This window comes from Rhea americana, unplaced genomic scaffold (assembly GCF_003343005.1).
Source record: "Rhea americana isolate MKP2758 unplaced genomic scaffold, rheAme1 scaffold_338, whole genome shotgun sequence".
Classification (NCBI taxonomy): domain Eukaryota; kingdom Metazoa; phylum Chordata; class Aves; order Rheiformes; family Rheidae; genus Rhea; species Rhea americana.
Genome location: NW_028186466.1, coordinates 489056 through 505783, shown reverse-complemented (window position 1 = coordinate 505783; position 16728 = coordinate 489056). Strand labels below are relative to the sequence as shown.

Here is a 16728-nt window from a genome sequence, read left to right as displayed (position 1 = left end):
TGACTGTACATGGTATTACAGATTGTGATTGCCATAGTAAATTGATCCTTAATCCAGTTAGAGTTTTGATCTGCTCTCAGGTAGTTAGTTTAAATCAGAATGATTCTATGGATACCAGATGTAATTTATACATGAATAACTGAAATCAGAAATTAGTTACAAGTATTTTGCAATACAACTTCCATAGAGAGATAATTTTTGAACAGGGCTCAAATGATTTCTGAGGTATGGTAGTACTTCCTGCAGCATTATCTGCTCTGCAGCTGTTTTTGAACCCTGTATGGTACAGGGAAGCTTTTCCAAGTTGAATTTAGTAGGCAGCCTGTCCGTCTGTGTCAAGTTAGGTGAAGCATCATTTGGAGAATGAAAGCAACATCCTTGTCTAGATGGAAGTCCGGAATTGGGGGCATGGTGCAGCCGAAGGTATTTGGGCTGCCCGACCTTAGGTCCCGCAGATGTGCTACTCACCACCAGCATCCCTCCAGCTCACAGTCAGGTAAGGCATAGATGGGATAACAACAGTTCTGGAAGACTGAGCAGACTCACCGTCTGTGTGAAGAGTTTTACTCTGCCTTTAAGCTAAAGTGGCATGCCTAATCTACTGAGCTAGGTCAGGTGGTAGGCTGCCTACCACTTGGTCCCTGCTGTCTCATGCAAGGTCAGGGGACCTCACAGGGCCCCATGCCCTGCTATAATGCCTGGGAGAGCACAGAGGCTGGCTTAGAGGGGGGGAACCACTGGATCGGTCTCCTCCAGCCATCATTTGCTTGATCAGCTGATGGGGTAAAGCCAAGCCAAGCCATCCCTGCTCGAAGTTGGAGCATGCTGTGTCATGTCTGGTAAGGTTTGGATGACCTATTTCCCCAGACAGGTCAGAGCCAGGTTGGTGATGGTTGTCTGGACTGCCACCATGCCCAAATTTTGAAGGATTGCCACTGGGCCAATGGCTTGAGGGGGGACTGTGAAGCTTTTTTGGAAGCCAGTTGAGTCCCCTCTTTACTGCCGAARATTGAAATGACTCTATGGCAGGGCAGAGGCAACTACTAGTCACCAACATTATACCTGGGATGGCTGTGTACTCGGTTCGCCCATAGGAGCATCCAGCAGGATCACAGGGGGGTGGCACAGCCGATTCAAGCCCAGTTAGCAACTAAGAGAGTCATAGTTTCTTTGAATGTTGGTTTCCCAGTTATCCAGAAAAAGCTAGCTAAGATTTGGATAAGCTTTCAAACTTCTGACTATTTATATATCCACTAACCTTTTGAATGGGAATATTTGTATGAAAAATGTTCTAAAATTCACTCAAACGTGCTCCTAGCACTGTAGCTATGACTTTGCATGGTCTTCAAAACTGAGGAAATTGATAATAATGAAAAGCTGGAGATCTTGGGTGTGTGCTTCTTTCCAGAGTTGAACCTATATGTGCAGATCATCTCTGTCAGGTTCTGGACAGTTAAAAACCTGATTTAAGTAGTGGCACTTGGATCTCTTCAGCTGTACCTGTATGAAACCTGTGACTGGCTGTGATTTGCATGACTGAATCAAAGTGTTTCAACAGGTTCTGTCTGTCTGACTGAATATGTCCTGATGGACAGAACTGCATTTTAAAACTGATTACAACTCTAGAACAGAGCTGATTCTTGTGACTCATTATGGCAGCTGAAATTTGATATATTAAGAAAAGTAGCATTATTTTAGAAAATATTAGCTTTGTGTCTAGGCCAGGGAGTGTCATACAGGATGAAATAGAGGATGAAATACTCTCTGAACAGTAGACTACAACTAATGTGAATTTTATATAGATTATGTTAAACAGTGATGCTTTATTGGACAAATTTTGCTCTCCAGCAAAAAATTAGCTACATGAAATCAGCTTCTCTCTCACATGAGTTTGCAAACTCACAGCATTTAACATTGGCTTAATTTATTCAATGTGCAAGAATAAACACAGTGCTATTAATAGAAGTCCAGCCAAAAGAGTGCCTGCTGAAGAATTTAGAGTTTTTTAATAGCTTGCTTTGTTTGCTTGCTTCAGCTTTAGGAATGTAAATCTCCCCTGTCTTGCAGCAGCCTTTCTCTGTGAGGCAGTCAGCTGTTAGGTAAAGAAAACAATAGCTGTGGTTCAGTAGATTCTTCCTCCCCCATGCTCCCCACTCAGTATAGATCTGGAGTTTTCTTTGCCCTTTCTTCCCTCTCCCCAAAGAACATCCTTAAAGAAATGCTTTCTATTATCTTTGTAAAATGTAGTGAAGGTTGAAAGCCATTTTGGTTTTCTCTAGAATACAAATGATTTCACTGATTTTAACAGACTTGGAGGCAGTGAGCGTAGTGTTCTGGGCAATTCAGGATTTAATTTTGCAAGTCTGATTAAAAACTACGTAGATACGGGCTAAAATAAGATGGAGTTTTTGACAGGGCTGGGGCAAGGAGCTGATGATTTTGTGAGTACAGGAGAACACAAATCCTAACTCTGCCTGTCAGCATAGAGGTCAGCTTCATGTCATTTCTTCCCGAGCAGACCAGTTCTATAGATTCTGCATGACAGCTCTTCAAATCACAGAAAGTGTGGGCAATTTCATATCCTTGTATAAGGAAGAGCTTTTGTCTTTATTAATGCTGCCTTTTATCAACTGAAGGTCTTGAACCTTCTCACATTCTTACCTTACTGTTGCTTTGGGTGTCTCCCTATCCTCCACCTCCAAAGTACATACACACTTATATGTATTTTACTATTGCTCTGCCTGGAGATATGATTTCTTTTTAGATATATGTGTACCACTCCCAGGAGTGGATCCAGTTTGCCATCTAGATGGTGCTGCTGCATGGTGCTACTTGGTCTTGTGATTGTGGAATATGTGTTCCTAGGTGTTGCTTTTATTTTCTAGATTTTATTTTGAATGGAAATGTTGTATAGAGGCCACAGTTCGCTATATTCCTTTTTTTTCTTTCCTATTGGCAAACTATAGCAATAGCATGTTAGATGTGAAAGTGATTGATATTATGAGCTGAAATTACAATTCAACTAATTTCTGCTCTTGTTGAAATTCTGCTCTTGCTGAAGTTGGTAAGAAATAGTGCTGTTGATATCCTATCAAGTACTTCACATATGCAATAAAGAAGCAGCATCTGAAATCAATGGGGAAATGTTCACAACTTTTGTACCATGATTTATAATGGTCACAAGCAGGCCCAGGAAAGGTTTGGGCATATAGTACTATAAACATGATGTAGGGGTGGAAAAGGAAGCCCACAATGTCTAAAATCTCTTTCACACATGCTCCTGAAGCATATAAGTTAGTTGTTGGTTGTCTACTCAAAGGTACAGCCAGTATTTGATGTACTAAGCACTTTTGCTTTGGGTGTTTTTTACTTGGCAAGATCAAGATGAGAAGTTATTGTCATTCTGTCTTTGATGGGGAACTAAAAGAAGATAAATTCTGAAAGGCTGTACACATAATGGCACCAAAGTATATTCTTCCTGAACAATCTGGAGAAATACTTCTGTGTATCTGTATACCACAGGATTTAAATTCAGTGGAAAGAGAGAATCTCTCTGCCTTCTTGATTTTTAAGTTTTATCTCTTTAATGGCAAATGCTAAGGACTAGACAAATGCAGCTTATGCAGCAGCAGAATGCAATGCTGCAGAAATTGGAGGAATGTCTAAAATTCCACCTACAGTTCTGTATGGTGGGAATGGGGAAGAAAAACAATCAGCAAATTTGTGGTCACTGAAAGTTACCAGTGCCAGGACACCACAAACCCATTTAAAGAAGCACTCAAAATAGAACTCATATAGTAATAAAGGAAGTAATTCCAAGACCTTTACCAATCTTTCAAATATTCCAGTCTACTCTGGTAGTTTAATCCTGTAGACAACTGTATTCTAACTACTATTTCAGCCTGAGGCTTTAATTCCTTGMAAATTATTGGATGGCCTTTTCTTTGTGTGGACCAGCTTCCAGGACTGTTACACTGTAAGCAAGAACACTACAGCAGTGGATGAGGCTGCCAGGCTCTGATGCTTTCCATGCACATGTACTGTTTCTTAGTTAAAGAATAAGAATAATTCTTCCCTGGATTATTTTTTTTTTGTCATTTACATGAGTTAAATTGACTTCTAATGTGTTAGATAAGCAAGCAAGAGCAACAGGAACATGCACCAATAAGTGGGGAAAGGGAGAACAGATGCATAGGGAACATTTATGTGAGAGCAAACTGCAGGAGCACACTGTAGTGTAGTTAAATCAGTTCATCTGTTTCCTCAAACTCTAGTCAGTGTTACTCTGAAACTTATTCTGATCCCCGTATTATCCAGAAGAAGAATAATCTAATTAAGATGAAAATGGCCAATCACAAGTTCCTCTCCCTAGCTGTGTATATCTCTGGTACTCCAGACACTGTCTCTGGTTCCTGAACAGTTCTTTGCCTCCCTGCTCTTGGAGATTCATTGACATGTTTCTGTGTGAAACATTTCTTATATGACACTCTTTATTCAACATTAATCAGTATATTAACTTACTTCTGTGGATGTATGGATGTAACGGATAAATGGATGTAGGTTACTGCTATTTCTGAGACAAAACATAATGTTATTTAACACTGGCAACAGTCTGTTTTCAAAAGCTGATTTTTCTCCCTTCTTCCTAAGCCTATAGTAAGCAATATTTTTGATTTTTTTTCTTTTCCCTTGGTGCCACAATTGTCATGCAGGGCATTATAGAAATTTGCCAGCTACTAAGGACATCTTTGATTTTCTCTCGGTGCCACCATCGAGTTGATCCAGAGCCATACATTGATCTCTGTGAAAAAGACATCTGTGCCTGTACCCAGCGCATGGACTGTCACTGCTCAGTGTTCCTCGATTACACAAGAAGCTGTGCTAATGAAGGAGTGATTTTGGAAGGGTGGCCTGAAGAGAGCTCCTGCAGTAAGTTGACACGATTATTCCTAAGATACCTGTCCTAAATAAGGTCATGTCTGACTTGCAGATCTAAATGCTGCAGCTGAGAGCAGCTGGTGCTTTTTTAGGGTGTTGATTCAAGCATGTAAGTTAACATCTGAAGTGCCTGTCACTTGCAYTTATCTGAAGTGCCTTTGCTCACTTCTGCTTTTGGGTCCCCATGGTTCAAATTGTTTGAACCATAAATGAAGAAGATCTTGTGCTGCTACAGTTTCCCACATGGTATACTAAGGGAACCTGAAGTCAGTGAAGACTTATTTAATACACAAAGTTATAAACTAGGATGTTCAGAAACTATTTCACATGTGGTTCAGATGTGTGACTTTATTCAACCTGTACTTGTAAGACCGCATCCTCAAGAAAGGTTCTCTTTGACTTGGTTTGGTAATTGCAAATTTTTCATCCTTTATTGGCTTGAAAATTTGGAATTGATCCAGAGCCATACATTGATCTCTGTGAAAAAGACATCTGTGCCTGTACCCAGCGCATGGACTGTCACTGCTCAGTGTTCCTCGATTACACAAGAAGCTGTGCTAATGAAGGAGTATGGCTCTGGATCAATTTGGAATTTGGCAATTGCCTTTATTGCCAAATTTTGCCTAGGTTAGAGGTCCTGATCACACCTCTGCTAAGATTTTGCAACATAGAAGTACTTAGATTGACTGGAATGGATTACCTTTATATAAAGGAAAGGCCATGTTTGCACCCAAAATGTGGGAGTTCATATACACACATGCTGCCACTGGACAACCACAGTTAATCAGAGAAATACACAAATGAACAACAACAAAAGAGTGCATCTTCTAATATCCTCCTGATTCCTATGTTGTACAAGAGGGACATTTTTCTCACCATGTTTACATGAATTGATTTCGTGAGATGACTTTGATTTGCACTGGTATCACTTGCAAGCCAAGTTTCTTCTCTGATAAAATAACTTTGCTGATGGCCTCCACTGAAGGAAAAAGTGCCTTCAGATTTTAGTTAGGACAGGAAGATATTGCCAATCACCTGTTCAAGAGAATGTACAACAAAGAAGAATTCTATTTCTAGAAGCATTTTGTTTCCTTGACATTGGAGCACAAAGGCACTAAATAAAATCTTGTCTCTTTGCTCATGGTGTAAGACAGAGAACCTGGTTTTGCTGAAATCATCCCTAAACCCAAAACTACAGCCATGAATGAAGTAAACCCCTCTCTTTTCCCATGAGTCTTTGAGCTGATTTTGAATTCCTGACTTTACAAACCAAATATTTTCCAAGGATTAAACAAAAAAAAAAAAAAAAAAAAAAAAAGAGAGCGAGAGAGAGGTACCATCCATTCCGTGCCTACTGGGTGTTTAGCTTTCTATCACTGAGTGTCTAGCACTGGTGTGCTCTCTGAGGAAGTGATGATAATAGTCCCGGAGGCATGAAAGGCTGCTGTGTTGTCATTGTTCTGATGTTAGGCACACTGTGTAAGAGTGAGCCCAAGACTCAGGACGACAGAGGGCAATACTGCTGCCTGTATTACCCGCCCACATCCCTCATTTTTGCTGCAAAGGGCAGACTCTAATCTTCTCTTCCCACTCCATTTCCATGCAGTCCTGTGGGATGTATCCACGCATCAAAATGAAGCAATGGCTATAGTGTATGTTTGCATAACAACCTGGCATAGATAATGACAGCAGTAAATATACTGCAGTATGGAAGTTATCTTGCGCTGCTAATTCTGTGGAAGAAGATGGTATTTCAGAGTCTTAACTATCTCCCAGTTCTCCCTGGAAACATAAAACATAATTGAGATTTCACAAATGAGTTGAGTAACTGTGTATCTCAAAGGTACAGAATATGCTTGTCTATCTGAATCACCAAGGTATTATTCCTGATGTTTGATTGTTCTTAATTTACTTAGATTTGGTTGTTAAGACTTATTCTATTAGAAAAGAGATTAATTTTAAGCTCAAAGCATTTGCTACACAAGCTAACAGATTGTGCTACTGCACCAAACTGAAAATCAAGCATTTCTGATAAAGAAATAATTGATTAGAGAGATGATGACATTTTTCTGGGTCTCTCTGGTTCAGTCCTGTTAATTAAAGGGATTTATTTATTTAAGAGTTATTGAGGAATTTGCATTTCTAATTTCTTGTAATTATTTCAGGGCCAAGATGTCCAGTTGGCATGGAATATAAGGAGTGTGTATCTCCTTGTGCTAAAACCTGCCAGAGCCTGAATATCAATGAAGTGTGTCATGGACAATGTGTTGATGGCTGCAGCTGCCCTGGTAATTTATTTACTGAGTTGTTTACAGGGAAATATTTGGCAGTGGCACTACCTATTTTATTAGAAGAAGGAAAGCTGTGTCTTCCTTTACATTTTTCTGAAATCAGAAACACTTCTCTTTTCTGGGGCCATGCCCAGGAATAGATCAGTTTCTATACTGCCTGTATGTTCCCTCCATGAAAGGGCCATTTCTTAAACCCAGCTAAAAAGTAAATATTTTTGTGAACCATCAGCATGACCTAATACTCTAGGATCATCTTCCTTTCTTGATGAGGCACCAAATACCACTGATATATCTAGATTTCTTCTGAATTGCTTTTCATTGAAAGCATCCAGTTGTTACAGGAAGAAAGAGCAAAGAATATACTGAAGGAGTTTCTTAGGGAAAAACAATATATGTAGAATTCACACTACACTTCCAGAGATCTTCAAGATTTCAAATCAACAATTTTAATTAATATTGATTCATTAATCTCAGAGATTTGATTGGCTTAAAGGTGACAGCTCAGCTGGCACTTTTATTTTTTCACCATCCTCCTCCTCTGTCTGTTGTACATAATGACATGAGCAGAGTTTTATTCCTGGTTGCAATTTTCTGTGTGCTGTTACTGTATTTCATGCACAGTTAACAAGGAAGGACTTTTATGTGAGTTTCATAAAAAGCTGGAAGGATTTGACAGAACAAATAGGGAAATTTTGGATTCAGGTTGAAGATTATACCTTCTCTTAGCTTCCTGACTCTAAGAGTCAAAAGGATCTGTTCAATGAACATGTCTTCTTTTCTTAAATGCATCACACAGTTACTTAAATTGCTGTAAATAGAATTACTATTGCCAGGAAAAATGACAGACATTCTGTTCTCCAGTGCTCTCCAGAGAACCATGCTGCTCTTAAATGCTCAGATCTTGTTTGAAATATATCTCCCTGGAAGGTTTTTCTCAACAGCAAAGATCTTTCCAGACAGTGGTATAGAAAGAATGGGAGAAAAGGAGCTTACCTGTGTCTCAGTGTCAGTGGTGACTGCTGCTGCCAGGGAAAATGGGCCAAAATCTCTGCTGGTGATTGGAAGGAGTCTCCCAGATATGAGGGATGGGCGTTTCTCTTTTTAAAAAGGGGGAATGGCAGCCATCTGTCAACACAGGGATCTGAGAGAAAGAAACCTGTCCCCTATAGTGCAATCTCAAACATGTCTTGTGACTGCTCTGTGCCTTAGACTGACTTTGTAAAATAGAATATTCTATATATAGAATAGGTAATTACAACAACGTTGTATGGAAACTTCAGCAGTCAGATGCAAGTTGGAAATTTAGCCCTTTCACTTCTGGCAGCAGTTACAACCTGAAACCCCAGCCCCCCCACTATAGTTCATTCCTCTCAGACCCTGATTTCTGGTACAGTGCCTTCCTGTTACTTGTTTTACAAAACAAGCAAGACAGCAGCTGAAAGCACGTAACTGAAACCAGTTACATATTTCTTCTGTTGCTTAGACAGCATCTCTTAGACTTCTCTGCTGTCCAGTTTTACACCTTCATTCTCTGCTTTTTTCTTTTTCTTTGAGCAGTGCATTTGCCTTCAGCAAGGATTTCAACACTGTTTCCCATAACATCCTCATAGGTAAGCTCAGGAAGTACAGGTTACAGGAGTGAACAGTGAGGTGAATTGAGAACTGGCTGAAAGGCAGAGCTAACAGGGTTGTGCTCAGTGGTGCAGAGTCTAGGTGAAGGCTTGTAACTAGCAGTGTCCCCCACGGGCCAATACTGGGTCCAGTCTTGTTCAATTTAGTCATCAATGACCTGGATGAAGGGACAGAGTGTTTCCTCAGCAAGTTGGCTGATGATACCAAGCTGGGAGGAGTGGCTGATATGCCAGAAGACTGTGCTGCCATTCAGAGAGACCTGGACAGGTTGGAGAGTTGGGTAGAGAAAAACCTCATGAAGTTTAACAAGAGCAAGTGTAGGGTCCTGCACCTAGGGAGGAATATTCCATGCACCAGTACAGGCTGGGGGCTGACCTGCTGGAGAGCAGCTCTGCAGAGAAGGACCTGGGAGTTTTGGTGGACAACAAGTTGACCRTGAGCCATCAATGTGCCCTTGTGGTCAAGAAGGCCAATGGTCTCCTTGGGTGCATTAGGAAGAGTTGAGGGAGGCAGTCCTCCTCCTCTACTCAGCCCTGGTGAGGCCGCATCTTGAGTACTGCGTCCAGTTCTGGGCTCCCCAGTAGAAGAGAGACATGGAACTACTGGCGAGAATCCAGTGGAGGGCTATGAAGATGATTAGAGAACTGGAGCATCTCTTGTATGAGGAGATGCTACAAGAGCTGGGCCTCTTCAGCCTGGGGAAGAGAAGACTAAAAGGAGATCTCCTCAATATGTACCAATACCTTAAGGGAGCATGTCAAGAGGATGGGGCCAGACTCTTTTCAGTGGTGGCCAGCAGCAGAACAAGAGGCAAAGGGCACAAACTGAACCACAGGAAGTTCCGCCTGAATGTGAGGGGGAATTTCTTCACTGTGAGAGTAACAGAGCACTAGAACAGGTTTCCCAGAGAGATTGTGGAGTCTCCTCTGGAGATATTCAGAACCTGCCCAGATGCAATCCTGTCTAACATGCTGTAGGTAACCATGCTTGAGAAGGAGATGCTGGACTAGATGATCTCCAGATCTCTCAATCATTATGTGTTTCTGTGATTCTTTTTTCTTATGACAGATACAAAAGCTATCTGGAAACCTTTTACTGATGGTCCATGCTGTTAGCTCTGGGATTTATCCTTTGCAGGCTATGCTTTTTCTAGGTGCATACTGCATCCAGTATGTATTTCTCAAACAGTCAGATTTCCAGACTGACTCTGATCAAACTGATTACAGCTCCTCATTTTTGACTCGTGTGTGCTCCAACATGTGTGTTTTGGATACAGAGACTGCCTGAATGAAGAGCTCCCCTGGGACCACCAGAAATGCCCTTTTGTCACACTGGAGGGAGAGGTGGCACTGAAATGAAAGTAGTAACCAGCCCCCAAGAGGCTTTTTGGCAAGCCTCCATCTTCTTAATTGCTGCCTGAGAGTGACTAATTATAGATAATAATGTATATGAAGTTTTTCAGAAGTGTATGAAGAACTAGAAAATCTAATTGTTTTTGTATGTTTATATCCCTGTGTGTGTGCACATATATGTGCTGTGATCTGATCTATCCAGAGGGGAAGCTACTTGATGGTGAACATTGCATTGAAAACTCCGACTGTTCCTGCATTCATTCTGGCAAACGTTATCCTCCTGGCTTCACTATCTCCCAAGACTGCAACTCATGGTAAATTCAGTGTTTCTCCAATGTGGTTGCTGATGCTCTAGGTAAATACTGAACACCAATTTGGTGACTCCGATTTATCTAGATCTCTCCGCATATATATTTTCTTATTTTCACTGGCAAAGGACTCTGGTCTCTGATTGGAAAGGCCAACCCCTTCTGAGAAGTGAGCTGTTCACAAAGAGAAATCAGCTCTGCTTTTAAAATGACATTTGATCTGATAGAACAATGTGAGGGTCATACTCCCTTAAACAGTAGAGAACTACCTGTTTCCTGTGGATAAGACAAACCAGCAGGTTCCCCTGTCTGGTTAGTGTCAGCAGTGGTGTCTTTGTTTTGACTTCCTACATTTATCTAACCTCCTTTAAACCCAGCTCTGAGTTTGTTTCCAAGAGAACTTAGCTCAGGCATGTCCTTGGAACTTCTTGCAAAGCTAATGAATCTTTACAGCTGCATGGCTCATGAATTTTCTTTCACTTATGAATGCCAGTCTGAAGAGGAAGGGTAGCTGTCCAAAGAAAGGAAGGGAAATGAGTAATGTATTCCTGAGCTGGTATGTATAACTGAATATATTCGTGGAAAGAGTTCAGACAAGACTGTACCCAGATGTTTCCAGTTAGACCACAGAAGAGGGGCTCAGTTAAAGCTACTATATGCTGAAGAAAGATAGTCTATGCGTCTTCAGAGTTAACCAGAAGGTGTTCATTACCTGCAGCATGTGTCATGGAGTATGAACCATAGCTGTGAGATTAGCATTTTGTCTTTTTCCCTGGAGCCCTCTGCAGCTTTGAGCTTGGCCGCATTGTACAATTATAGCACTCCTGGGAAATCAGTGCTGCCTAACTGCTTCCTGCTATTCAAGTGTGATCCTGCTATGTAGAACATTGTTCTATTGACTCTGCACTGTACCATCCCAAATAATTTGGCTCCCCACAAATAGTTTTTAAGGGCTCAGATGATTGAAGGAATAACATGAATCTAGAGCCCTTGAAACTTACTGCATTTTGTAAAATTTAGGGTTGACTGGTGTGTGTGGTTTCACACAGATGCTTGAATGACAGAAGTCTCAACCATTATCAGTTCATGTTACTAGTAGCACTTTTAGGACATGGCACTAAATCCACAATCCAAAGACATTAAAACAGATGTCTGTGTCCTTCTAAATTGCCCAAAGATGTCAATGAAGCAAGAGGAACTGAATTCATCAGTGTGCTGTTACCGTGCTAAAGGCTGTCTGCATACTGGTCTGCATTAGCAAAAGGGTACCCAGCAGGTCAAGGGAAGTGATTATTGCCTTCCATGCCAAAGTCATGAGGCTGCACCTGCAGTGCTGTGTCCAGTGTTGGGCCTGCCACTGCAACAGAGAAAGACAAACTGGAGAGAGTCTATTGGAGGACACAGGGGATGATTGGGGAGTGGAGATTATGGCATGAGGAGAAACAAACAAAACTAGATTTGCTTAAGGACTAAAGGGGAACTTTCACTATCTAAAGGCAACTTGTAAAGAAAACAGATCCAGACTTTTCTCAGTGGTGCAGAACAAAAGGACAGCAAGCATTGGACAGAAGCTGCAAGAAGGGAAAATTCATTTAGACTTAAGAAAATTTCTTCCATCCAAGACTGGTACAGCACTGGAGCAGGTAACCAGAAAGGCGCATCATCCCTGGCGATTTCTAAAAGCTAAATGGACAAGGCCTAGAGTGACCTTTTCTAGCTTTGAAGCTTCTCTGCTTTTAGCTGGAAGGTTATATTATGTGGTTTCTAGAGATCTCTTACAACTTTATTTTTTCTATAATCCTGTCATATTAATAGAAGCATTTTGAGAATATTGTATAAAACTCATTCCATATCAGTGGAATGTAGTTGAAAACTGTGGTAAGCACAAAGCTTTGGGAAAAAAGGAGGAAGTTTTTACAACCAGTCCAGCTCATATTACTACACTTCCAAAAGTGGCTGCTGTTGAATGATGATGACAAGGGGAGATGAGGGGAATGGGTAGATTAATAAAATATTATGGGAGATGGAAAGGGTGTTGGGGATTGATCTAAGTTCTATGAAACAGAGGCTCATGTTTCAATTATTCTGTGAAAAAGTTGCAACAGAAGATTTGAATTCACGTTTTCTTCCCTAACTTGTAATGATGTGTTTCCTAGTATTTGTCGACATGGCATCTGGATCTGCAGCAATGGAGCATGCCCAGGTATGGTGACTCCAATATTTTTAGGGGCAAATTTGTCCTTATTCTTATTTGCTTGCTTGAATTGCAAAGGAGCAGGGGTCATATTTCAGGAGCTCTCCTTTATGAGGCAAGCCAGACTTTGTGCTCTGTGGTTTATGTGCCACAGTGAAAGTACCTATTTGGTGAGAAAAATGATTTCTCTTTTTATTACTTGATTTATGAAGATATAGGGGTCTATGTGCTCAGGGGAACAGCTTTCAAGTAGAGGAACACTGCTGGGTTACTTTGAGTATACCCTATATGACTGTCTGAATCTGTGTACTTTTGTTCATGGGACTTCTTGAAACACTTTGAGTAGATTAGATCACTCTTAGTAGCCTGTGGACTAGAGCCCTACATGTCACTTTTCAGACTAAGGAGATGCAGCCCATTGGAGAAGGTGGCCTCCCTGCATTTCATGGAGAGGGGATTCAGGAAGGGTTCACGCTGTCCTTCTTCTTGGTCTGCCTCCCAAACTCACATATACCTATTGCTGCTCTCCCAGTTATGTCCTGCCTGCACAGGGGATGTGAATTTTCCTGCTGCATGTTGGCCAGAAAAGTATCTTCTTCCTTATTTACTTCTAGTAGGTCTGTGATTAGTCACCTGTCACAAGTCCCTGCACTGTCTTCAGCCACAAAAAGGCCTGCTTGACCTGAAGAGGCATTTGGCTCTTCCTGCATTGTACAAAGGAGTCTGCAGGGACAGAACACAGCTCATCATCTTGTTTGTCCTCCCTGCATTTGACACCCAAGAGGACTGAGAAGGAGACTGGGGTTATTGCAGAACAAGAAAGGGGAGAGCAGATAAGTTTTTGAGATGAGATCTCCACAATGTGCAATCTCCAAAAAATTGAGAGAAACACAGTTGTCTAAAAATACATATCAAAAAGTCTGTCTTTCTATTCACAGTAGGCTTGCCTAATCCCTCAGTGATGTATTCTCTCCTGACTGAAAGAGCATTTGCCCCAAAATGTTAGCAGAAAAAAAATGTAGATATGCAAATACTCAAAATAGAAATGAGGTTTTAGGCAGGCAACTGAGAAGCCCTTTGCTTGTAGTGTTTACTAAAGATCTCCTGAAGTGCAGGGAATCTCATGATCTAACAAACAAAGTGAAGCATACATTCCCAGGAGATTCCACATGCCTCTTAGCTAATGTGCAGCAACATGTTGACAAATGAGCATTAGGTCTTTTTCTAACTTCTGTTTTGATCTAGGTTATAAATCTTAGCCTTGCTGTCTTCTGATCTAGGCTTAATTTTGTTATAAATAAATAACGTGTGTACCTTATTGTTATTTTCAACTCTAGCCATTTTTTTTCTTCTTTGTGATTATGAAAATGAAGATAATCCTGATACTGCAATCAGATATCAATATATAGCTTTGTGTAAGAGGGAGTATTGYATTGCTGCCTTTTCTGATTTGGGAATTCTGCAGGATAAGCAGAAATCAAAAGCAAAAGTAGCTTATTTTTTGTGCCTTTAGTTGGTATATTTCAACTAGTCTTGAATAAGAAAGGCTGAAGGTCCTATACATATATTGATATACATGTACCTGCTAATGTACACAAGCTGTACTGAGTCAGTATGGCAGGGTGGCAAAGCCTCCTGAAGTAGCAATTCTTGACTGGAACGGTGCCCAAGTTTACATTGTTAGCTATCCCATTTTCTCTTTATTTGAAGCAATACAAGAGTTTATTTTTATTGTTCATTAAGTATTTTTACAATGTGTATTTCTAAAGTAATCTATCATATCATTTATGTAATTAGACTCATAAATTCATATTTTTTACCAGCCTGTTTGTCAAGAAGGGGTTTGTGTGCATTGTGTGAATAAATTGGCTGGATATARTTTAGGTGATAAGCTGGATGCCCAGATGGAGCTAGTGTTTCAGAAGCCAGTGCAAGAGTCAGTACTAGCAAGAGGCTGTCAAGCTGATATCATAATAACATTAATTATAAAGACTGTGGGTTTCAGGAAATCCCATGGGATGTATTATACTAAACGAAGTAGATAGAGGGATCCATAAGAAGAAACTTTGCTGCAGGTAAGAAGTTTCAATTCCAGGAGCAATGCCAAAGGACTGGGATCTGTCTGGGGAATCGGACCTTATTTCTTCAAGCTGCAAACCTCTTTGGTCAGCTCTTAGTTGCAGAGAACACCCTGGAAATCAAACTGTACAGTATATGGTGGGTTATGACTCACTTCCTTTAAATCTTTTTTTCCCCAAATCTAGTAACTAGTATTAGTCACTAGTAACTAATTAACTAGTAACTAGTTAATTGATTCTGTAGTTAAGTAGAATAAATCTTGTTTTACCTTCAATATAAGTGTTCTCTACTAGCAAGTATGATTTTAGGGTGGACTAGTAAATATCAAGACACAATAYTTTCCAGGGATTGACAACATAGCAAGACTTATCTTAGAATGACCTGCTGCTGTGCAAGGTTGGGAGTCCTCAGGATCTGTGAAGCTTTTCTTCAATACAGGGTAGTTTAAGGCTGTTAACACTGAATGATATGTTGGAGAGGGAAATTTCCATTTGACATGCATTATACAGAACTTGCTTCTGGGGAACTCAAAGACAGTGAAGAGAGAATAAGTCATAGGTTCACTTGCCAACTTGTGACATTAACTTTTCTTCATCCTTTGCAAGTGGCTTGCTAATGTAGGCCCAGCATCTGAATTTTGCTCTGGACAAGGAGGTCTGTGTCCACCTGTAGGACCATGTGTAAGTGTAATACTCTGCTCATGAAAGAACTTCTTTGTAAGCTCTTTGGAGTTGGAGCCTTCCACTGTGTTTGTAGAGACCCTAGCATAATATGAAACTGAATCCCTGTTGTGATATCTGAATACTGCCTTCTTGGAAAGGAAAATAAGCCACATCTTGCAAAAACATATTAACAGGCAAATATATTTAGAAGGCCTCTTTGTAGTAGAAAGGTGGGAAAGTGTCAAGCAGGGTTCCATTTTATTCTATAGGATTTTAGATGTAGCTGTAATAAGTATGTATATATAAATAAATATATATATATATATATATATATATATTAGCTTGTTAATTAAGAGAACAGTTCGGAGTAAAGATCAGCATAAATTCTGCCCTTGGAAGGATTTTTAATGTGATTGTCTTCCAGCTCTTCATCCTAATAAGTTTTTTTTTACCTTAATGTTAGAATAAGACATCAGTATTCAAGGCAGCCCAACCAAGGGATCAACACTTTTTCGGGGCTGTGTTAAAGGAGGCCATTGTTGGAGACAGATTTCAGACACTATTGCCTTGGTAAAGCCATACTGAAATGCTCTAAAAACACCAGTAGAGAGACAAAGACAGGGCTCACAATCTGCCAAAACACAAGTGTGTAACTGACTCAGAATCAGGCTTCTCTGCAAAAGAAGAGGAAAGCAACAGGGAGAGTACAGAAAGTGTTGTTAGAAATTTTGTTTTTTAACTATAAAAATGTCTACATTCTGCAGCCTGCTCCAAGGATGCAGGTRTGTTACGCTGGATTAAGAAAAAGATTTTAAAGTGTAATAAGGCAAGATGTTGGAAGCCCCTATGTAGATGTACAGAAGCAATATATCCCAGCATATAAAGCATAAAGAGGGAAACTTACTTTCTACATAAAAGGTGGGGAGTGCTACTTAAAACTGGTTAGTGCCATCAGCATCTACTTAAGTAGAAATTAAAATACTTTAAGACAAATTATTATTAGATTAAGCACTTTAATTCAATAAACTAATTTACTTAAATTGATATGATTTGTGTATGACCAGGCCTGGGGAAACCTTGAGTAACTGCTGAATTTCCAGGACAACTCAGGTACTTACTACAGAAGCATCAAACTTTCTTCAATGCAGAGAACTAAACTGTCCTCTCGCATCATAATTATTAAAAGTTTACCTGTTTGTAAAATTATACAGGCTTCTCCTGACTGTGATTTATATACAATGTTATCCAGCTTCTGTTGATCCTACTGTTAAC

At 40.3% G+C, this 16728-nt stretch overlaps 1 protein-coding gene across 1 annotated transcript in view; it reads left to right on the top strand.

Moving 5' to 3' along the window:
- The window catches only part of VWF (von Willebrand factor), a 140823-nt gene that overhangs the window by 16027 nt on the left and 108068 nt on the right, over nt 1-16728 (top strand). The window contains exons 7-10 of the mRNA XM_085311282.1: nt 4713-4929; nt 7104-7226; nt 10416-10527; nt 12678-12724. Coding sequence (XP_085167408.1) covers nt 4713-4929; nt 7104-7226; nt 10416-10527; nt 12678-12724 — 499 coding nt within the window. The remainder of the gene's footprint in view (nt 1-4712; nt 4930-7103; nt 7227-10415; nt 10528-12677; nt 12725-16728) is intronic.